Source organism: Halichoerus grypus, chromosome 13 (assembly GCF_964656455.1).
Source record: "Halichoerus grypus chromosome 13, mHalGry1.hap1.1, whole genome shotgun sequence".
Taxonomy (NCBI): domain Eukaryota; kingdom Metazoa; phylum Chordata; class Mammalia; order Carnivora; family Phocidae; genus Halichoerus; species Halichoerus grypus.
In genome coordinates, this window is record NC_135724.1 from 68,375,300 (window position 1) to 68,397,605 (window position 22,306).

Sequence of the window (22,306 nt, forward strand, 5' to 3'; positions counted from 1 at the left end):
TGACACCTGGCCCCCCTGAGGGCAGCCTCCATCCATTTTGCCACCAGCTCCAGGCCCTCCCTGTAGCCTGCTACCCGCCCCCTCATCATGCTCCTGTCCTATAGATACCTATCAGCAAGGAAGCCAGCTGCCCTCCCAGGCCACCCAAGCATCTCCTCCAGAGCCCTCAGGGAACAGCTGCATGAGAAGAGGTTGGGCAGAGGCAGGCAGAGTGTTACCACCTATAGAAAGGCCTGGAGCAGACACCCACTGGGCTTGCTTCGTGAGTGCGTGCCCAGCCACGGTGAACCGAGTGCTGCCCCAGTGGCACAGGATTCCGGCTATGGTCCCTGCTCCCCGGGTCCAGGAAGGCAATAGGAGGAGCCTTCTGAGGTGCTCATCCCTGCCTGCCATAGTGTAGGGGGCTGGACCCTGGGACAAAGAGGCTGTGAAAATAACTGCCAGGCAGTGGGTCCTAAGGAAGGGAGGGACTGGCTCATGGCGTGGGCAGCCAGGGAAGGCTCTGTCCTCCAGGAGCTGGAAGCCAACAGGCAGGAGGCCAGGGTACTAAGTCACCCCAGCTTTGTCCCTGTCCCAGGAGCTTTCACTCCTGCCTGGCCCGGGGCGGGGTGCGGGAGGGGAGGCTTCACCTGCTGGAGAAGGGAGAGGAAGGACTTGATGGGAAAGTGGGGGAATGAAAGGGTGGCGGGGCGATGGCCATCTCGGCCTGAATAAGAAGGAAGAGATGAATAAGGTGAGGAAGGGAACATGAGGAGGCCTGGATGCAGCAGGAGCTGAGGGGCAGCTGCAGGCAGGGCCCGGGGGCCTGGGAGCCGGGGGACCGATGCTGACTAATGGCCTGGCTGGCGGCCATAGACGCAACCAGCACCTTTCGGGCCCATCAGACCTTGGCTCAAAGGAGGCCAATTCCCGGCCCCTGCCTCATGCCAGGGAAGGTGTGGCCTGGCGGGAGGGCACGGTGCCAGCACACCACTCCATCCACTCTGGTCTGAGCTAGCTGGTTTGGTTTTGGGTCCTGACCATGTTTCTGAGTGCCACTCCCACAGGCTAGAGGGGAGAGCCCATGAGCCCACCTCTAAATCCCGTGATGGTGTTTGATGGGGCTGGAGGCCCCACAGTGTCCATGTTGCCCCTGCTGTGTCAGGCACACAGTGACCCCAGCTAGTGAGCCGGCCCCACCAGTGTCCACCTGGAGGGGGAGTGGTTTCCTGCCTGTACCAGCCTGGCCCCACCCATGTGATTGTTCGAGAGAAGCCCCTGCTGGTCCACCGGTGGAGGTGGCGAGCTGCCTCAGCGCAGGTCCCCTGCCAGGTGTCCCAGGGGTCAGGAGGGAGGGGCCCTGTCTTCCAGGCTGGGTGAGGATCGTAACTTGCGGCCCTCCTGTGCCCCCACAGAGGGAGAAGAGCTGGCAGGAGGGGCAGAGGGCCTGGGCTTCCCGCCCCAGGAGCCACTGCGCAGTGAGCAGGTGAAGACCATCCCTGAGAGCCCTTCGGCAGAGCCGCACTGCTGGCCCACAGAGCCCGTGCCCCGGACAGGCGCCGAGCCCACCTGCAGCCAGGGTAAGGCGAGTTGGGAGCCGCCAGGGGAGCTTTGCCTGGAAGGATGGGGGGTGGATCACAGGGTGAACAGCTGGCCGAGCGGGGCCTGGGAGGACCCAGTAGTGGGGAAGCCGAGTGGAGTGGCAGCTGGGCAGGGAGGCCTGGGCTGAAGAGCTGGGGGGTGGAGAGCCCCTCATTCTACTTCCAGCTCTACAGAGACTAGCGAGGGCCGGTGGCCAGCCCAAGCTGAGGCTGCTTAGTCCCAGGGAGGAGCCTCGCCAGATTGGGGGCCAAGGGAGGGGTTGACATGCGGAGGGAGGAGTCAGGGGCAGGCAGAGGGGTGGCCAGTCCCGCCAGACCACTGTCCGTGTCGTAGTCATCCTTTCCCAACTGGCCAGCCCCCCTTGGGGATTCCTTAGGTTCAAGGATCTCACCGACCCTACTCAGGGCGTAGGGCCTGCTGCCAGCCCCTCGGAGCCAGGCGTGGGCTCTGAGTAAGCCCCGCTCCTTTTAAAGCCATGGGACCTCAGAGGAATGCGGAGACCAGCTAGGCTGACCCCGGGGCTCCTAACTCTTACAGCTTCCTGGAGGCTGCCAGCCCCGGAACCGCTGCCTCCAGGCTCTGGGGATATGCAGCTCTGGAGCGGAGGGGAAGTGGATGCCCCAGGGCCAAGTGACTTGGCTCCGGGCCCTCGCATCCTCCCTGGGGTGTGGACAACATTAGGACATGCGTCCTAGCATTGTTGCAGGGATGCAACAGTTCGTGTGTGCACAGCCCCTGGAGGGCCTGCAGAATCCCTGGGAAAGCTCCAGGGGCTTGCCTGTATCCTAGTCCCTGGGCCCCCCAGCCCAGAGCCAGACAGGCAGTCAGGGAGGCAGACATAGGAGGAGGCCTGGAGCCTGGCAGCCAGCACAGACCAGAAGGCCAGGAGAAGGCACCCTCGGTCTGACACAGCAGGAGGCGGCGCTCTTGGTTGCCTCTGTCTTCCAGAGGGGAAACTGAGGCCCAAGCCAGGGAAGGGCAGGCAGGCCCAGGAGGCTGTGAGCAAGGCTCAGCTCCCACGGTCCACCCCACAGTCACCAGCTCCAAGGTGCCCAGCGGTGCAAGTGCCCAGCCACCCGAGGGCCCCCCCGGCAAGGCAGAGCCCGGCCGGGCCAAGTCACGCCTCCTGCCCAGCATGCCAAAGCTGGTCATCCCCTCGGCCGCCACCAAGTTCCCCCCTGAGATCACCGTCACGCCGCCCACCCCAACCCTGCTCTCACCCAAAGGCAGCATCTCGGAGGAGACCAAGCAGAAGCTGAAGGTGACCATGGGTATCGAGTGGGGGGCATGGGCGGGACGTGGCCTATAGGCGGGACTGGGGCCAGGCCCGGGCCACCCCTGACCAGCTCCCTGCCCGCTCTGTGTGCAGTCGGCCATCCTGTCTGCCCAGTCGGCCGCCAACGTGCGGAAGGAGAGCCTGTGCCAGCCGGCCCTGGAGGTCCTGGAGACGTCGAGCCAGGAGTCCTCGCTGGAGAGCGAGACCGATGAGGATGACGACTACATGGACATCTGAGGGCTGGGGCCGCCCCACCTTGGCCTGAGCCCCTCGGGGCGTGCCAGGCCCAGGCGGAGCACTGTTTCCCCACGTACACCCCGGTCTGCTCAGCCTCCATCCCTCGCGGTGTCCTCCCCACCTGCCTGGGCCGTCGTCTGTCCCCACCGCATGGGGGCCCAGAGGAGACCAAGCTTGGCCACATGAAGACGGCCACAGCTCACACAGCAGGGCTGGCATCCTTTTCTATGAAATGTTGACTTTGTATAACCATGCCCACGCCCAGCCCAGGTGGCCGTGTCCACACCTTGACGCCCGGATGAGCCGGCTTCTGCCTGTGTCACAGTGGAGGGGTCATTTAGGGTTGGGCTCGCCCCACTCCCTTTTTTTGGTTTCTTTTCTAATAAAGATGGAACAGTTGTTTTTGCCTCTTTGTTCAACCCCCGGGGGCCTCCCTCAGCTGGTTGCTGTCCAAGGTTTCTGGGCCCTTCTTCTTGTTGGTCAGGGACCAGCCCTTGGGCATCCCAGGAGCAGGCAGGGGTTGGAGAGCGGGGGGACTGAGTCAGTGGGGAGAGGTGAGCACAGGCCAAGCAGGGCAGACCCTCTGGGTGGGACTGGAGCCAGGCCTGGAAGGGGTCTCCAGAGTGTCCCCTGAAGGACTCAGAGAGTGTGGGGTGTTCCCCTGTGGAGTGTGGGCAGGGGTGGGAGGAGGAGGCTGCAGGGGACCCTGAGAGGTAGGGTCAGTGTCAGGAAGCGGGAGGCGGGGGCTGGCAGGAAAGGTACTTACCTCCCACCACACTTGCCCTCTGATAGAACTGGCCATATAAGTTGTGGGGCTCAGTGCAACATATAATGGGGGTTCCTTGTCCAAAAATTCATGCTTTAGAGGTGACAGCAGAGCATCATATAAACCCACGATGCTGGCTCTGTTCTCTCAGGCTCCAAGTACATCTGTTTTGGGGAGGCACAGGTTGCGGGGGCCCCAACCAGCCCTTCAGAACCCCATCAGTGCCTTGGGGACCCAGCTGTCTTCCCCCGGATAGATCTGGGCTGGCCCTACCCCCAGGGTTCTCCCTGGAAAGGCTGTCTGTCTGGGAGGGAGATGGGGATGCTCCTTGCTGCCCTGTGCCCCTCATGGGCTGGGCACCGCCAGGGTCCCCAGCGCAGGCCTGGCAGAGCCATCATGGGGACCCAGGAGCATAGCAGCCTTGGAAAGACCCTTGCCAAAACTGCCCCAATTCAGGCTCTTTGCAAGGTGGGGCCAGCAGTTACTCAGTTGATGCCCCCTCCCCAGATTCCTAGCTTCTCAGACTGGAGTGCCCAGAAAGAGGAATTTCTGGGAACAGCCCAGCAGTCTCCCAGGGATTCCTGGCTCTCAGGCCCCCAGGACACCTGGGACCCATCCTGGGAGCATTCCTATCATCTTCCTTCCCCTAACCTGGGCCATAGGGAACAACTTCGACCCTGGGCCTGGGAAGAGGCCCAGCACCAGTCCCTGGCACCTGCCTACAGAGGGTGACCTGAGCACCTGGCAACCAAGCTGGGAGATGTGGCTTCTAACTGCCCCAACTGGCTTTCCTGACACCTGTAGGTGCCGCCTCTCTGATGAAACTGCAGGCCCACCCACCGGACAGGAAGGGGTGGTGCCCAGGGAACAGGGGCTGGCCAGATCCCAGGAACTGAGATGGGTCACAGCCAGGTGGCCTAAGCTCATAGCCGCTGCCAGCTTCAGTTCCCTTCGAGGTCTGGGGATGTGTCCCCTTTGGATGCCGCCCCTGGGGAGAGAACCATCTGTCTGTCTGAACACCCAGCCCAGGTGGCAGGGCCCAAGAGAGTCCCAGGCCTCAGGAGTGGAGTGGGGGTCCCTGAGAAGCTGCCTGGGCCCTGGCCCAGCACCGCAGCCCCTCCCAGTGATCTTGACCCCACCTGTCTACATCTGGACCTCTGTTTCCTCCCCTGCATAGTGAGAAGGGAGAACGCTGAAGAGATTATGCAAATTCTATGAATGATAGCCAGGGGTGGGGTGCAGCTGGGTGGCTCTTCTCTGGAGCCCAGGGATTCCCCAGCAGGGGTTTCTGGTCTCAGCCCCTAACCCCACTGTTAACCTGCCCTGGCTGGGCCCCTCCCACAGCCTTCACCAACCCCCGAAGGGGTTCCCTTCCTCCAGCCCTCCTCCAGCACCCACGAACACCAGAAAGTTACTTGCTCCCTCCTCCCTGCGAGGCTGTGGGGAGGAATTGGGAATACCTGCTCTGGGCAGGGAAGCTGAGGAAGAGGGACAAGAGGTCTGTGGCTGCGGGCTCCTGGCCGCTGGAATCCTGAGATTGCTAGAACCCCCCCCCCCCAAATCCCAGCCCCCGCGGAGCCCCACCCCGGGGTTCCCCGGGCTGGGCCAGAGGTGGGATCCGGTGGTCTGGGTCGCAGCCTCTGGACATGGGGATCTAATCCCTGGAGGCTCGGACCCCCTCCTCCCGTGTGCCGGGCCGGCGGGCCAGGAATGTGCTAACGGGGCAGGTTGGGCCCTACCGGCCCCCAAGGGAACCTGTGGACTTTGAGAGGGGACCGGGCGGGGCGGGGCGGGGCGGGGCGGCAGCGCTGCGTGCGGGGCGGGCGGGGCCAGGCCGAGGGGAGTTAGGCGGCCCGCAGCCGCTCAGCCACTGTCGCGCTGCAGGCTGCAGACTCAGGCCGGACCATGATGCTGCCCCTCCTGCTCTGGGCCCTGCTGCTGCTGCTGGCGACAGTCCCCGGGCCGGGCCCCCGGCCTGCAGCAGGTACGCCCCCACCCTGCGCTTCTATCCCGGGCTCTGCCTGCTTCCCTGCTGCAGCCAGGCCCAGGGTAGACCCCTCTGCTCAGCCTCTGTCCATCTGCCAGGCCATCTGGGACTGTACTGGGGGCTGTGAGAAGAAATTCTGGGGTGCCCAGGGTCCGGGGGCTGCTGGCGGGATGGAGTCTGGGCTGTGCCCACCCTAAACCCGCTGGGAGCTGGGTGGTGCCGGCTACCTGCGAGGGAGGTGGCCCAGGGGCGGGTGGAGGGCTCAGGAGAGCCCCCTGCCCGCAGCCCCGAGCCCCCGTGGAGGGTGTGCTCACAGGTGGAGGAGCCCGCAGCTCCACTGAGCCCCCTGACTGGTGAGAGGCAGGATTGTGGGTCCTTATTAGGGTGGGGCTGAACCCTGGAAAGTCTCAGATAAGGCTCCTACTCCCGAGCCTCACGCTGGGCTGGGCTGGGCTGGGCTGGGCTGGCAGTGGCAGGCTCCCAGGCAAGCCCCCCCACACACACACCCCTATCTCTCATCTCCGGGAAGCGCCACCACCCTTCAGCCACTTAACCTCACTTACTGGCCTCACTTGGCCTCCTCCCCCACTCCCTTGAGCCATCTGTCAATAAAAATTTATTGACGCTCTTGAGTGCCAGGCCCTGCACTGGGTGAAATGGGGTCACCGGGGTGGCTCAGGTCCAAACCCAGCCCTTGACTGGCCCCCGTTGGTGGGGTGGCAGGGAAGGGACAGGTGGGACGTGTGATCCCTGCCTCGGTGTCTGCAGTCATCCCTCAGTCTCCACCCTCCAATCTGCCCCACCGCTCCCACTACAGAGGTACGGATTCCCTGAAGATATGGCCCTGTCGTGGGTCCCCATGGTGTAAGAGCCGAGGCCTGATGTCCACGGCCCCACACCAGACCACCCTCTCCCTCACCCTGGCCCTGCTGGGCCCTCTGCTGGAGATGACCCTCCTCTCCCTTAAGGGTGGAGCTCCTTTGGGGGCCACAGCCAAGCCTGGGAATGAGCCCCTGCCAGGCCTCCAGTGGGACTTAGTAGCCATGTCCCCAGACTCCAGACAGGCCGCCAGGCTGGGTTCACTGACCCTTCAGGGAATAGAGACAGCTCCCAGGCCAGGTCAAGGGCTCAGCCACCTCTGGCCATCAGAGGATGTGGTCTTCCGGGACTTGGTGGCTGAAGGCCAGTCCTGCCCTAGAGGCTCCTCTTGATGCTGCAAAAACCTATGTCTGGAGGCCTTTACCCTTATCTTCCCTCCTTCTGGCAAGTAGTTCAGGCAACTGCTAGATCATTTGTACCAAGGATCCCTCACCCCACGGGCCCCCTGGGTTTCTACTGTGTTCACTTGGTGGTCAGTGCGACTCCTGGGGATGCTTCTCTCTCATGGGCTCCGGGAAAATAATCGCCAGCCCTGCCCGTGGGGCAGCCGGGCGCTCAGGGCCCTCTCCTGCAGGTGCCAGGGGGAGCTGCTCCCACCGCTGTGGAGACCAGGATGGGCTGTGCTCCTGCCACCCGACCTGCTCCGGCCTGAGCTCCTGCTGCTCCGACTTTCGGGACTTCTGCCTAGAAGTCTCACCCTACTCGGGCTCTATGATGGGCGGCAAGGACTTCGTAGTGCAGCACCTCAGCTGGTTCAACCCCACCGATGGCGTGATCTGCAGGTGGGAGGCCCGAGGGGCTCCGTGCCTGCTGGGGGCCCGGGGGTAGCTCCTGGCTGGGGTCCCCCCACCCTGGCCCAGCCTTTCCTGCCACCTGCAACCCCCACAGGTTTAAGGAGAGCATCCAGACCCTCGGGCATGTGGACTCCTTTGGACGTGTGCACTGTGTGTCCCCCTTGCTCTATGAGACGGGCCGCATCCCCTTCACACTCTCCATGGACAATGGTCGCTCCTTTCCGCGCTCGGGGACCTGGCTAGCCGGTGAGCCCCGCCTTCCTGAGCCTTGCCCCCCACCCCCACAGGGACTTTCCCTGGCGCTAATCTAGGCACGCCTCACCTGCCTGGCAGTGCCCGGCTGCCCTGGCTTAACCAGTCCTTCTGGAGGTGTGCCCGACGGGGGCGAGCGTTCTCAAGCTCCTCTCCCCAGCCCCTGGCATCCACCCAGGACACCCGGCCCAAAAGGGGGCTGGAGCCTTCGGGGGTCCCCCGGCAAGGTGGGCCACTCGACTCAGCCAGGCCAGGGGAAGGGGGGAAGCCAGGTGGAGGCCAGAGGCCTGGGTGACACAGGGCAGCCTGACACGAGGGTCTGGGGGAGACGGTACTCTAATGGGACTGCCATGCTTCGTCCCTGGGAGGGCACCCCCAGCTCTCAGAGCCCCTGGGGCCTCAGGCCTTCACTCACCCCTCACCCCCTGCCCAGTGCACCCCAGCAAGGTGTCGGAGACGGAGAAGAGCGAGCTGGTGAATGAGACCCACTGGCAATACTATGGCACCGCCGGCATCACGGGCAACCTCACCGTGACCTGGGAGCCCTCGGCTCTGCCCACGCAGTCTGTCACCATCGAGCTCTGGGGTTATGAGGAGACAGGTAAGGCCGGCCCACGGCTGGACCGGCGGGGGAGCTCTGGGGGCCCATGGGGCTGGGAGTTTGGGGCTTGCAGAGATGGGAGCAAGGGGGTTCCAGACACGGCCCAGTCCCAGGTGGGGATTTTGAGCAGGAAGAGTACAGGCAAGAAAGGGGAACTGGGGAAAGTGTGGGAGTGGGGGACAGGCTGGGAACCCCCAGCTGCTTGCTACCAGCTCCAGGAGGAGGTATGGGCATTCCCAGCCCTTGGATCCAAGGCTTGCCTTGGAAACAGAAAAAGCTTGCTCCACCCAGCCTCCCCAAGCCCCTGGACTGCTAGCCTGGCTCAAGGCCTGGCCGCGAGGTGGGGCTGGGACCCTAACGTGGGAGGAGGAGATGGTCGTCCCTTGAGCCAGGATACTTGCTGGGGCAGCAGGGCAGGTCTTCCTCTGGGAATCGTCTTGTCTGTCCATCTATCAGGCCTCTCTGAGCACCAAAGACAGGCGCCTGGCCCCTCCTCTGCCCAGGACTCTGGAGGGGCCCCAGGACTCTTTGGAGGGCCCCCGGGGCTGACTTGAGGCCTTCTCTCCCTTAGGGAAGCCCTATTCAGATAAGTGGGCAGCAAAGTGGTCGTACCTATACCCCCTGGCCACAAGCATCCCCAACTCTGGCTTCTTCACCTTCACTCCGAAACCCGCACCTCCAAACTACCAGAAATGGGAAGTGGGTGCACTTCGGATCATCAACAGCAAATACTACGCAGGGGAGAAGTAAGGGCCGCCGGCCACGCAGAGGACGGGCTGCTGGGCCTGGGCCGCTGCTCCGCAGGCTGGGCAGGGAGGCCCGGGGCTGCGGGACGGAGGGTGGGAGCGGCCCTTAAGTGTGGGCATGGCCCCCACAGGGACGTGCAGGCGCTCTGGAGCAGCGAGCACGCGCTGGCCTGGCACCTGGGTGAGGACTTCCAGGCGGACCCCGAGGCCTGGGCCCGGGCCCAGTGCCTGGCCTGGGAAGAGCTGGAGGACCAACTGCCCAGCTTCCTGCAGGAGCTGCCTGACTGCCCCTGCACCCTGGCTCAGGCCCGGGCTGACTCGGGCCGCTTCCACGTAAGCCCCTACCCCAGTCGGGGCCCCGGAGAGGGCGAGGGGCCAGCTGGAGGCAGCCGGTGTGTGGCGGTAGATAGAGGCCCCAGGGAGGCGAGGCTGGGGTCTGAGCGCCCTCAGGGCTTGGCTCCCAGGGAGGGGATGGCCGAGCCTGAGGCTAGTCCAGCTGACAGCAGCCTCCCGCTCTGCAGACGGACTACGGCTGTGACATTGAGCACGGCAGCGTGTGCACCTACCACCCCGGGGCCGTGCACTGTGTGCGCTCCGTGCAAGCCAGGTGAGTCCCCATTTGGGGGGGGGCCGGGGCCCGACAGCGGCCCTGACCTGTCCTCACCCCCAGCCCCCAGTACGCCTCCGGCCAGCAGTGCTGCTACACAGAGGCCGGCACCCTGCTCCTGACGGCCGACTCAACCGGGGGCAGCACCCCGGACCGCGGCCACGACTGGGGCGCGCCCCCGTTCCGCACACCGCCCCGCGTGCCTGGCCTCTCCCATTGGCTCTACGATGTCGTCAGCTTCTACCACTGCTGCCTCTGGGCGCCCGAGTGCTCCCGGTACATGCGGCGGCGGCCCTCCAGTGACTGTCGCAGCTACCGGCCGTCGCGCCTAGGTGGGTGCCGGCCGAGGCTGGGCCCCGGGCAGGGCTGCACCCGCGCGGCCCCCCTGACCCTCTGCTCTCCCCAGCCTCCGCTTTCGGGGATCCACATTTTGTCACCTTTGACGGTGCCAACTTCTCGTTCAACGGGCGTGGCGAGTACGTGCTGCTGGAGGCCACGCTGACCAACTTGAGGGTGCAGGGGCGGGCCCAGCCCCGCACGACTTCGGAGGGTGAGGCTGGGGCCCCGCGGGCTCCGGGAGGCTCAGGGCCTTCCCAGGAGGGAGGCTGGAGCTGAGCGCTCCGCGTTCTGCACGCGCCACCGCAGGCCCGCAGGACCGGGGCACGGGGCTGGTGGCCGTGGCCGTGCAGGAGGGCAACTCCGACGTGGTGGAGGTCCGGCTGGCTGGCGAGGGCCGGGTCCTGCAGGTGCTGCTGAACCAGGAGGTGCTCAGCTTCACCGAGCAGAGCTGGATGGACCTGAAGGGTGAGTGCGGTGGCCGGGGAGCTTCCGGGGGCCGCTCTCGTGCCCTTTCCCTCCCGCCTGAGCCTCCGTGCCTCTCCCCGGCATGGCCCTGGGCTTCAGAGCGTGGATGCGGAGATGGAGGCCTCGCGATATGATCCATATGCTGTCCCCAGCATAGTGGTGCAAGTCCACCCCGCTCCCCTGCACCCCACAGTGAGGGGCCCAGCACAGTGGACACATGTCCCCAGCCCACGGCTGTCTGGGCAGGTGAGGTTCTGGGCCCCAGGTAGGGAGGTCCAGCCTGGGGACCTGGTGTGATCTCGTGCTTTCACACCCATGGAGCCTCAGACATGTGATCAGAACCCTGAGATGCCCGGACGGTGGGACGAGGAGCTGGAAGCTACAATAATAGGAACCGCCTGCTTCGAGGACGCTGGCTGGCCCTGAGGGCTAAGGAGCAGCCCCCCGTGCACCCCCTTCCCTGTGCTGCCTCAGGGAACTGAACTAATGAAATGAGTTTCTTGCGGTTGGGATGGGTGGGGAGCTGGGATGGGCCTGCTGCTGCTGAGGGTGCAGAGAACCCCCGGAAGGGCAGAGGTGGGCATGGCTGCTGCCTTCCTCAAGGAGCAAGGGCCGACGGGGGACCCCCAGGCAGGCCTCGGTGTGAGGGGTCCCTTCGGATCCTGGGCACTTGGTGTCAGTGTGGGGGTCCCAGTACAGGTGTGGGCCTGGGGTGAGGGAGTGTCACAGCAGGGCTGGCCCTGGGGATGCCCGTCCCTTCCCTGGGAGTGCACGGATGCTGACCCTCTCATCCTGGGGCTGTGGAGTCACGGCACGGTGCCCTGAGTGGGCAGCCCTGACCCCAGTTCCACCTGTGCCCAGGTATGTTCCTGTCCGTAGCTGCCCAGGACAGCGTATCCATCATGCTGTCATCAGGGGCTGGCCTGGAGGTCAGCATCCAGGGTCCATTCCTGAGTGTGACTGTCCTCCTGCCTGAGAAGTTCCTTACCCACACGCAAGGCCTTCTCGGGACACTGAATGATGACCCCACCGATGACTTCACCCTGCGCAACGGGAAGGTCTTGCCCCCCAAGGCCACTTCCCGCGAGCTCTTCCGCTTTGGGGCCGACTGTGAGTGACCCTGAGGCCCACTGGGGGTGCGGGGCGGGGGGACATGGCCGTGGAAGTGAGGGGAGAGACCCCAGAACCCTCGGCCACCAGCAAGACCTGCTGCGTGTCTCCCCAGGGGCCGTGGAGAACACCTCGTCCCTGCTCACCTATGACTCCTGGTCCCTGGTCAACAACTTCCTGTATCAGTCCAAGCATGACTACAGCTTTCAGCCCCTGTTCCCCGAGGAGACCGTCCCCGACCCCCGTCAGGCCGCTGAGGCGGCTGAATTGTGTGGAGACAACGATTTCTGCATATTCGACGTGATGGCCACTGGGAGCCTGAGCGTGGGCAATGCTACGCGGATGGCCCACCAGGGGCACCAGCATCGTGTGCAGAGCCTGCAGCCTGGTGAGGGCGATGGGGTGGGCACTGGCTGCTGGGACGTGACCTCCTAAGCTGGCAGCTGTAGGGGGGGGTCAGCCAGTGGCTTCATCCTGGGGTCTGCTCCTGGTCCCCTACCCCCAGTGACGTCCTGTGGCTGGCTGGCTCCGCCCCGCAATGGGCGCAAGGAGGGTATCAGGTACCTGTCGGGCTCCACCGTCTCCTTCCGCTGTGACAGCGGCTACAGCCTGTTTGGGTCGGAGGCCAGCACCTGCCAGGCTGATGGCACCTGGTCCAGGCCCACCCCCATGTGCCAGCCAGGTGAGGATGCCCTGCCCACCTGCCCCAGCCCCCCGCCCCCGCCCGCCCTCGGGCAGCCCTCACCGCTCTGCGCCCTCTCCAGCGCGGAGCTACACGGTGCTGCTGAGCATCATCTTCGGAGGCCTGGCGGTGGTGGCTCTGGTCGCGCTCACCTATGTGCTGCTGCGTCACAGGAAGCGCAACATGTAAGGCCCCCGCCCCCGCCCCCCCGGACCCAGGGTTCTACCAGCGGGACCCCGTCTGTGCCCCTTCTTGGCTCTCCTGAGGCTCCAGAGTGCCCCCCATGTCCGCTACAGACCGTGTCTCTGTTGCAGGGCCAGCTGGGGTTCGCAGCCCTGAGGGGAGCGCCTTTGGCCAACAGCAAGAAGCACACGGGGCCACCCCGGAGAACGTGCACCCCAGCACTTCGATCCCCAAATCCCTAGCGCCATTTACTGGGACCTGGACACCTGATAACCTGAGCCTTTAATGTCCGTGCACCCCAGGCCTGGTGCCCTGCTCTGTCCCCTCAGACCTGGACACCTGGCTCCAGCTGTGCAGCTCCCGAAAGGCGTCTGGTCCTCTAGTCCCTGGGTAGTCTCAGCTCCAATTCCCCTGACTCCATACCTGCGAATTCTAACGCCTGTCTCTGGAGACCCAACACTCGGGGGCACCTGAAACGCAAATGCTAGTACCTCAGATCCCGTGTCGGATGCCTGTGACCCTGACCCACTGATCCCTGGTGCCCCAGCCCCGGAGCCCTAACACCCAGCTGCCTTGATTGCCGGACTTGGCCCAGCCTGAGTGGGAGAGGTCTCAGGACCCCAGTGTGGAGGGTCACTCTCTGAGCTCCAGGCTTGTAATTCTAACCCTTCTGGAATGTCACTTCTAACTCTACTGGAATGGCCCTTCTAACTCTACTGGAATGGCACTTGAAATACCCTTCCCTGTCTACCCAGAGAAAACAAGCATGTGGTGCCCCCTCCCTGGTGTCCGGTGCTCATGCTACACTTTGGTTCTGGAGAGTTCCATGGTTGCTTTGTGGGGCCAGCAGCACCCAGAGCAACCTTAGTCCACTGGAAGGCCACCTGGGGTGGGTCCCTCCCTAGCCTGTCTCCACTGAAAAGTGGGATTGAGAACGGTGGCCACTTCATGGGGCAAGTGTCTGCAAAGGGTTCAGGTGGCGTGTCATGCTGGGTGCCCAGGAGACGGGATAGGGCCGGCACAGGCACCCGCCCCTTCCCCCAGCAGCAGGTTGGGGGGCCCTGGGCCCCTCCCCTGCACCAGCACTGCCCTGCAGGTAGGCAGTGACTGGTAGTTCCTGACCAGAGCCCATGTTCTGGGTCCCTGGGTTCTTTACCCAGGCTTCCCGCTACTGCTGCCCTCTAGTGAGGGTGCTGAGTGGGGGCCATGGGAGGGCCTTGGCAGCATAGGATAGGGCCAGGCTTGTCTCTGCGAAAGCACAGTGGAGGGCGGGGTTGGAGGCTGGTGCCCCCTGGTCCAGGCCAGTGGCTCACCCTGGGGTGGGAGGTAATGAGCGGAGGCCCTCTTCCCAGCAACCTGCAGTGCTGAGAGAGGCCACGTGGGGGCAGCAGAGGGTAGGAACAGAGATGGGAGGTGGAGGCTACACCAGGTCCTAGGAGAGGGCAGTCAGCGGCGGCTCCAGCTGGGCCAGTTGGCTTGTCACAACCTTGGCCAAGGCTCATGCAGGCCCACTTCTGCATCTGTCTCTGCTAAGAGGGCCTTGAGTCATCCCCCGGTCTCAGGAGCAGAGGCCGTCCAGCTGGCTCTGACCGCCAGGGTCAGAAGCGAAGCTTCCCCACACCATTAGACTTGCCATTGGCTGAGGGTCCTGGGCAGAGGTGGGAAAGCTGGGCAGTAGGGGCAGGTGCAGTCTGGAAGGCTTCCTGGAGGAGGCAGTCTTGCACGATGGGGCACATTCAAAGGAACAGAGATGAGAGTGGGGTTGGGGGGTCTCCCTGGGGTGGTACCCCAGAGACTAAAGGAGGGGTATGGGGTCAGTCTTTGCCCTTCCAGGCCCCACCCCCCTGCTTCCCCACTGGCTTCCCGCTCAGGGCAGGGTGGGGCTGAGGGCTGGCCCTTTGGCCACTGGGCAGGTACTTTCCTCTCTGCAGATGAGGTAAGGCAGGGCTGGCATTTCCACCGACCTGAGTCCTCAGTGCTGGGCCGGGCACGAGCCAGTGTGTGACAGGGTGGTTTCCTTGTCTAGGCAGCCCGGACATGTGGGAGCAGGCACACCAGGACCCAGGAGGGCAGGGGCAGCTTCACAGCTCCAGGGCCATAACTGAAAGGCTAGGTCAAATTCTCAGAGATGTGATTGGTCAGAGAGGATATTCCAGGCAGAGGAACAGCCTGGGCAAAGGCTCAGAGAGAAGTGTAGTCCGGTCTGAGGAATAGTGAGGCCCCTGGTCCACCAGCCAGTGGCGGTGAAGCTTCATCCTAAAAGAGTAAAACATGGCCTCCCTCTGGCTTCCCCACCCTACACTTGTCCCTCCAGGTTGGGACCGAGAGTTGTCCCCACCCATCCCCAGCAGGACAAGGGGTGCACTGTCTGTGGCCCTCGCCCCAGACATCTGGCATTCCCAGTGCCAGGGACAGGCCAGGCTGGGAAGCCCCGACACCTGACAGGTTTTCCCAGGGGCCTGTAGGGAGTCAGGGGCACTATTGGGCCTGTGTGAGGCAGAAGGTCCCAGAGCCCCACATAGACTCCCTTTAGAGACCTCAAAGGCAGGGACCACCGCCTCGGGAAGTAGTCTCCCCAAACCACAGTCCCAAGGCATCAGAAGCCAGTGTCCAGTCCCCTACCCTTTGTGCTGGTCAGGGCCTGAGGGACAGAAATCCAGGGACTTAGAAACACAGGGATGGGAGAATCGGGAAGTCAAATAGCTGGTGAGGATGCCGTAGGACCCCAGCAACAGCCCTGGGCCGAGGGACAGAGAAAGGAGGGTGCCAGAGCCAGGCCCAGGCACTCACAAAAGTGGGAACCTCACAGCAGAAACCGTGCAGGCCCATGGGCACTAGCAGGAGCCACAGGCCCAAGATGGGCGAAGCACCTGCTTCTCCTGCCCTCCGACCTCCCACTAGGGCCTCCCATTAGCTGAACGCAGTGGGGAGCATAGGGCTGAGGGGCCAATACAGCACAGTGGGGAGCAGGGCCCCCTCCTTGGCCAGGCTGGTTCCTTCTGCAAGCCCTGGGGTGGCTGAGTCCCTGCCCTGGGCCACCTCTGTCCTCAGAGCTGACATTCCGATGGCTGCCCAGCGGGGAGGGGATGCTCAGTGCAGCACATGTTGGGAGTGGGAAATCAAGGGATGCTTCCTGGAGGAGTCCCATTGAAGTGGAACTTGAAAGGACAAAAACCATTAGGGAAGTGAGGTTGAGTAGGTGCCTGCAAGCAGCAGAACAGCCCACGACACCCAGATACCTCTCCTGGGTTGCACGCTAGACTGCATTTCCCAGCGCCCCTTGCACTGGGGTGGTCACGTGACTAAGCTAGCAGAAAAGGACGGGGCACTTGCAGGCCTGAGCCGTAACACTCTCTACCAGCATCCTTCCAAGATCTTTCTGTTGCGAGGGTGGCTCTGGACCCCGTGCTAACCTGGGTCCCCAGCATGTGGCAGGGAACCCTCTCCCTCCCTCACTGTCCTGTTCACCCATCCAGTATTACTACCGGGACAAGAAACGAACTTGTGATTAAACCATAATACATTTTTGGGTCTATTTGTTGCAGCAGTCGGTTCCTCTATAAATGCCAGAGGCAGGGGTGAGAAAAGATGGCCTTACAATACTGTGGGCACAAGGTTTTTAAAAACTCAAGATAGGCCAGTGTTCATAGCAGTGTTGCTCATGATCGCCAAAAAGGTGGGAGCAACCAAGTGTCCACGGATGGCTGAAGGGGTAAAGGAAACATGGTCCACCCACGCGTGGGATGTCGTTCACAGGCTCTAACACGATGAATGTTAAGACATCTTGCTCAGTGAAATAAGCCAGACACAAAAGGACAATGCTGTACCATTCCGCTCACACGAAGTTCCTAGAGTCATCAAATTCATAGAGACAGTAAAATAGAGCTTACCGGGGCCTGGGTCGGGGAATGGGGAGCTAGTGTTTAATGGGGCCAGAGTCTCAGTCTGGGAAGATGAAAACGTTCTGCAGAGGAATGACGCCGATGGTTGCCCAAGCCCGTGAAAGGCTTAATGCCACCGAGCTGAACACTTCTAAATGGTTACGATGGTAAACATTATGTATTTATGTACTTTACTACAATAAATAAAGAATTCAAAGTTTACTTAACTGGTCCCCGGTTGGTGGGCATGAAGCTGTGCTCAGTCTTTGGCTTCTTCAAACACTGTTGTCCCTTGTAAATAAGTCCAGCGTTACTTGCAGGAGCAGTTCAGAGGACTGGCTGGTTAAACAGCACATGCATTTTCCTCCTGGAGTGGTGCTCAGTGACACCCTAACCTACTGAGAGAGCCCGGTCCCCTCCCCCTCGTCAGTACAAGGAGCCTTCACATTTTTTTGCTCTTTGCCAGACAGACAAAACATGTGGTGAGGCCCACCTCAACTTGGCTAGGCTGAACATTCCCAGAATTCCCATCCTGGTCAGGATGGACCGCAAGAAAGAGTCCCATGCCCAGATTCGGAGGCAGGAAGCGAATCAGCAGTCTCGTTCATAGCTCACACTCATCATGGTGTGTCTGCTGACTCAGCTCGTCCGCCCCAGGAGAGGCCAAGGTTGCAGCGCCTTCACTTGCCCTCAGGCCACTTTCAGCTTCCCTGCTCCTTTGCCAGGTGCCTGACAGGGGAGTCCAGGAAACCCTTATCTCCCTTGGCAACAACAAGGCTCTTGGGTTTCAACCAAGCCATGTGGGCTCCAGCCAACAAGTGGGGTTCCAGCCAGCTCTGGATCCTCCCCTCCACCTAACACCCACCTGCCCTCCAGACTCTCTGCTAACATGGACCTCAAGCTCCAACATCAGATGGAAGACAACAGCCTTACAGAGGCCCCTTGACCAGCTCCCACAGTTGCAGGTTCTCTGGCGGAACTCTGATAAATAAAGTATAAGTTGTATGCAAGAAAGTACACCGCGGGTGTCTGGGTGGCTCAGTCATTAGGCGTCTGCCTTCAGCTCAGGTCATGATCCCAGGGTCCTGGGATCGAGCCCCGCATTGGGCTCCCTGTTCAGCGGGAAGCCTGCTTCTCCCTCTCCCACTCCCCCTGCTTGTGTTCCCTCTCTCGCTGTGTCTCTCTCTGTCAAATAAATAAATAAAATATTAAAAAAAAAAGAAAGCACACCGCTCCGGGTCCAGCTCAATGAATTAATCCAAAGTGAACATGCCCAGTTAACCACCACTCATGTCAAGAAATTGAACAGTAACGAGCGCCTGGGTGGTTCAGTCGGTTAAGCGTCTGCCTTTGGCTCAGGTCATGATCCCAGGGTCCTGGGATCGAGTCCCGCATCGGGCTCCCTCCTCAGCGGGGAGTCTGCTTCTCCCTCTGCCTGCCGCTTCCCCTGCTTGTGCTCTCTGTGTGTCAAATAAATAAATATTAAAAAAAAAAAAAAAAGAAACTGAACAGTACCAACCCCTTCACCCCTCCCCCACCGTTTTATCTATCAGTCACTGCCAGCGTAGCCACTGATTTCTCACACCGAATGTTAGTTTTGTGTGGTTTTGTACTTTAAATAGATAGAATCATAGAGTAGATCCTCTTTTGTGTCTGGCTTCTTTTGCATGTTTATGAGATTCCTCCATGTTGAGGTATAAGGCTGTCATTGACTTTTTTTTTTCCTGAATATTATTCCATCAAATGAATTTGTTCATCCGTTTTCCTGCCGAGGCACGTTGGGTTGGTTTCTTAGTTTGGAGCTGTAATGGCCAGTGCCGTGAACATTCTTGTATGTGTCCTTTGATGCAGAAATACATGAATTTATGTTGGCTAAGTTCCCCGGAGCAGCATGCTGGGCAAGAGGCATGTGTGTTGGTAACTTTAGTAGATAATACCAGTTTTCCCAAGTGATTTTAACAACTGACATTCCCACCAGCAGCATATGATAGTTCCATTTTGCCATATTTTTGTCAACACTTGGTATTGTCAGTCTTTTTCATTTTGGCCATTCTCATGGGTATGTACTGGTGGCATATTGTGGACTTATTTTGCATTTTTCTGACAATTAGTGAAGCTATACACCTTTTCATATGTTCATTGGCCATCTGGAGCACCTCTTTTGTGAGGTGCCCGTTCAAGTCCTTTGCCCATTTTCTGTTGGGTTACCTGGATTTCTCAAATTAATTTGTAGAAAGATTTTTTTTTTAAGATTTTATTTATTCATTTGACAGAGAGAGACACAGCGAGAGAGGGAACACAAGCAGGGGGAGCGGGAGAGGGAGAAGCAGGCTTCCCTCGGAGCAGGGAGCCAGGTGCGGGGCTCGATCCCAGGACCCTGGGATCATGACCCGAGCTGAAGGCAGACGCTTAACGACTGAGCCACCCAGGCGCACCTTATTTGTAGAAATTTTTGACTCTGGATAAGTTTGTTGTCAGATATAAATACTGTAAATACTCTCCCACTCCGTGAGTTGCTGTTTTAATGATTTTCACTGTTTAATTATGTCTTTTGTTGAACAGAGGTTCTTAACTTTAATATAGTCCAATTTATCAATTTTTTTCTTTTATAGTTAGTACTTTTCGTGTCCTGTTTAAGAACATTCACCTACTCCGAAGTTACAAAGCTGTCCTGTGTTTTCCAATAAAAGTATTATTGCTTCATACTTTATAATGAGATCTGCAAGCCATCTGGAATAGATTGTGCATGGTGTGAAGTAGGGGTCAGGATACCCATTTTTCATGCAGATATCCAGCTGACTCAGACCATGTATTGAAACAGCACTCCTTCCTCTCTGCACTGCTGTGTCCCTTCTATCAGGGACACGATGAGTCTCTGTTCTGTCCTATTGCCTAGTTTATCTTTGCTCCAATACCAAATTTCCTTACTTACCAATTATCTAATTATTTAATTACATAGCTTGTTCTTGATACCTGGTAGTGTGAGTCCTCCATTTATGTTATTCTTCAAAATTGCTTGGGCTGGTCTTGGTTCTTGGTGTTTCCATATGAATTTTAGAAGCAGCTTGCCAATTTCCACAAAAAAATCTTTTAGGATTTTTATTAAGGTTGCACTGACCCTCTGGATGAATGTGGGGAGAATGAGCATCTTCACAAAACTAAGCCTCCTAGTTCATGAGTATAGTATAAGACTCCGTTTATTTAGGTCTTTTTAAAATTCTCCGAATTATATTTTATAATGTTCATTGTAGAGATCTCGCGTACCCATGTTAGTTTTACTAACTTTGATTTTTTTTTATGCTTTTATGATTTCCATTCCAAAAGATGTTTTCTGTTTGTGGCTATATGTAGAAATATTATTGGTTTTTGTGTATTTTCCTTGATCCCTGCGATTGTGTAAAATTCACCTATTTCTAACAGTTTATCTGTAAAGTAGCTACAGTTTTATGTTCTCCTTCCCAATCCTTGTGTCTTTTATTTTTTTTCCTCACTTTATTATGTTAGTGAAAACTTTCCTTCCACTAATGAAAGGAAATTATAACAGCTGGCCATGCTTATCTTGGTCTCAAAAGGAATTGGTCTCGATCTCAGAAGGAAGGCTTTTTATGTTTTACCACGAAGTATGACGTTTTCTGTAAAGGTTCTGCAGCTGCAATTTATCAGATTAGGAAAATTTCTTTCCATTTATAGTTACTGAAGGTTCTTATTGTGAATGCAAGTTGGGAACTTTAATCAAACGCTCTTCTGCATATATCGAGATGGTCGATTCTCTCTCTCTCTCTCTCTTTTTTTCCTTTATTCTGTTAGTGTGTTAGCACAATGAATTACATGGCTTGACTTTCTCGTGTGCAACCAATCTTGCACTCCCAGAATAAATCCCAATCGGGGATAATTTGGCTTGTTCATCTTTCATTTAGGAGTTTTGCATTTCTGTCCATGAATGAAATCGCTCTCTACTTTTCATTTTTGAAATTTCTTTGTCAGGTTTTGTTCTCAGGATGATGCTGTCCTCATTTAAAGCATTGGGCAATGTTTCTTTCCTCTTTTCTGTTCTCTGGAAGAGTTTGTGTAAGACTGGTGTTTTTCCTTCCATCAGTGTTTGGAAGAATTCACAGAGGAAGACTTCTGCGCCTGGAGTTGTTTACTTTGTCCCTGCGGGGGTCTCACTGTTGTTTTTATTGGCGACACTTATTTATGAGGGAGGTTGAGCAACTTTTTCAATGTTAAAGCAGCCCATTTGTAACTCTCTTCCTGTGGTCTAAATTGAGTCATATCCCTGTGCGTCTTTCTAATGGATACTTGGTCTTTTACACTAAATATTTAAGTATTTATTTATTTATTTGACAGAGAGAGAGACCGCGAGAGAGGGAACACAAGCAGGAGGAGTGTGAGAGGGAGAAGCAGGCTCCCCGCTGAGCAGAGAGCCGGATGCAGGGCTTGATCCCAGGACCCTGGGATCATGACCTGAGCCGAAGGCAGATGCTTAATGAGAGCCACCCAGGCGCCCTTAAGTATTTAAATATTAAAGAGACCAACCCCGTATCATATTATGTACTGAAAGTATTTTCCCCAAGTTTTTCATTGGCCTTTACGATTTATTTTTATTTTTTATTTTTAAGATTTTTCTTTAATTCCAGCATAACTAACATACACTATTATATTAGTTTCAGACGTACAATATCATGACTCAACAATTCTGTACATTACTCAATGCTCATCATGGTAAATGTACTTTTTAATTCCCACCACCTAGTTTACCCATCTCCCCCCCCCCCACACCTCTCCTCTGGTTACTACCACTTTGTTCTCTATAGTTAAGAGTCTGTTTTTTGGTTCCTCTCTTGTTTTCTTTGCTTGTTTGTCTCGTTTCTTAAATTCCACATATGAGTGAAATCATATGGTATTTGTCTTCCTCTGACTGATTTCGCTTTGCATACTACACTCTAGTTCCAGCCACATCGTTGCAAATGTTTGTCGGTCTTTAAAGAAGTTTTCCACATCAAAATTTTTACTTTTTATGTGTTCAAATATATCTGCTTTTTTTTTTTTTTTTACTTCTTGTTTTTATGTCATGCCTGAAAAGGCTTTCCCCACTCTAAGAATATAAATAAAACTTCCTTGTGAGGTTTTGTTTTGGTTTGTTTTTTTTATAGATCTATATGGTTTCACTTTTAACACTTCCATCTTGACCCAACTGGAATTTATTTTGGTGTAAATAAAGAGGTAGGGATCCCACTTCATTATTTTCCTAGGTGGCTGCCCAATAGGTATTGCTAACAATCTTTTTCTTACTGCTTTGAAACATTCCTTTAGCAGAGACAAGATTTCCATATTTATTTATTTATTTATTTATTTTTATTTATTTTTTTTTTATAAATTTTTTTTTTTTAAAGATTTTATTTATTTGACAGAGAGAGAGACAGCGAGAGAGGGAACACAAGCAGGGGGAGTGGGAGAGGGAGAAGCAGGCTTCCCGCTGAGCAGGGAGCCCGATGTGGGGCTCGATCCCAGGACCCTGGGATCATGACCTGAGCCGAAGGCAGACGCTTAACGACTGAGCCACCCAGGCGCCCTCCATATTTATTTACATCTCTTTGTGGAGTTTGTATTGTGGTCCATTGATTTGGTTTTGTTTTGTTTTGTTTTGTTTTTTAAGATTTTATTTATCTGACAGAGAGAGACACAGTGAGAGAGGGAACACAAGCAGGGGGAGTGGGAAAGGGAGAAGCAGGCTTCCCGCCGAGCAAGGAGCCCGATGTGGGGCTCCATCCCAGGACCCCGGGATCATGACCTGAGCCAGATGCTTAGCAACTGAGCCACCCAGGCACCCCATGATTTCTTAGGTTTATTCATATGCTGCTTTAACAACTGTATGTTTATAATTTGTTTTAAAACAAATTTGGATGGATTTGTTTAATTG

At 57.9% G+C, this 22,306-nt stretch overlaps 2 protein-coding genes across 2 annotated transcripts in view; both read left to right on the forward strand.

Annotated features, from left to right (window-relative positions):
- CABIN1 (calcineurin binding protein 1) overlaps positions 1-3,493 on the forward strand; it is a 154,394-nt gene extending 150,901 nt beyond the window's left edge. The window contains 4 exon segments of the mRNA XM_036096435.2: positions 1,395-1,559; positions 2,530-2,604; positions 2,607-2,842; positions 2,951-3,493. Of these exon segments, the coding sequence (XP_035952328.1) occupies positions 1,395-1,559; positions 2,530-2,604; positions 2,607-2,842; positions 2,951-3,094 (620 nt within the window). The 3' untranslated portion in view covers positions 3,095-3,493.
- A 2,220-nt stretch (positions 3,494-5,713) lies between these two features.
- SUSD2 (sushi domain containing 2) lies at positions 5,714-16,608 on the forward strand. Its single transcript, XM_036096434.2, has 15 exons — positions 5,714-5,844; positions 7,301-7,508; positions 7,615-7,766; positions 8,206-8,373; positions 8,945-9,119; positions 9,251-9,452; positions 9,641-9,726; positions 9,790-10,058; positions 10,133-10,276; positions 10,372-10,530; positions 11,392-11,640; positions 11,756-12,028; positions 12,146-12,322; positions 12,405-12,507; positions 12,637-16,608. The coding sequence occupies exons 1-15, from the start codon at positions 5,766-5,768 to the stop codon at positions 12,659-12,661; spliced, it is 2,469 nt and encodes an 822-aa protein (XP_035952327.1). The 5' UTR covers positions 5,714-5,765; the 3' UTR covers positions 12,662-16,608.
- Positions 16,609-22,306: the final 5,698 nt, after the last annotated feature.

Coding starts and splice junctions, on each gene's coding strand:
- SUSD2 (XM_036096434.2), top strand. CDS start 5,766: ATGATGCTGCCCCTCCTGCTCTGGGCCCTGCTGCTGCTGCTGGCGACA. Junction 10,059..10,132: donor CTACCGGCCGTCGCGCCTAG/GTGGGTGCCGGC, acceptor TGCTCTCCCCAG/CCTCCGCTTTCGGGGATCCA. Junction 10,277..10,371: donor GCCCCGCACGACTTCGGAGG/GTGAGGCTGGGG, acceptor GCGCCACCGCAG/GCCCGCAGGACCGGGGCACG.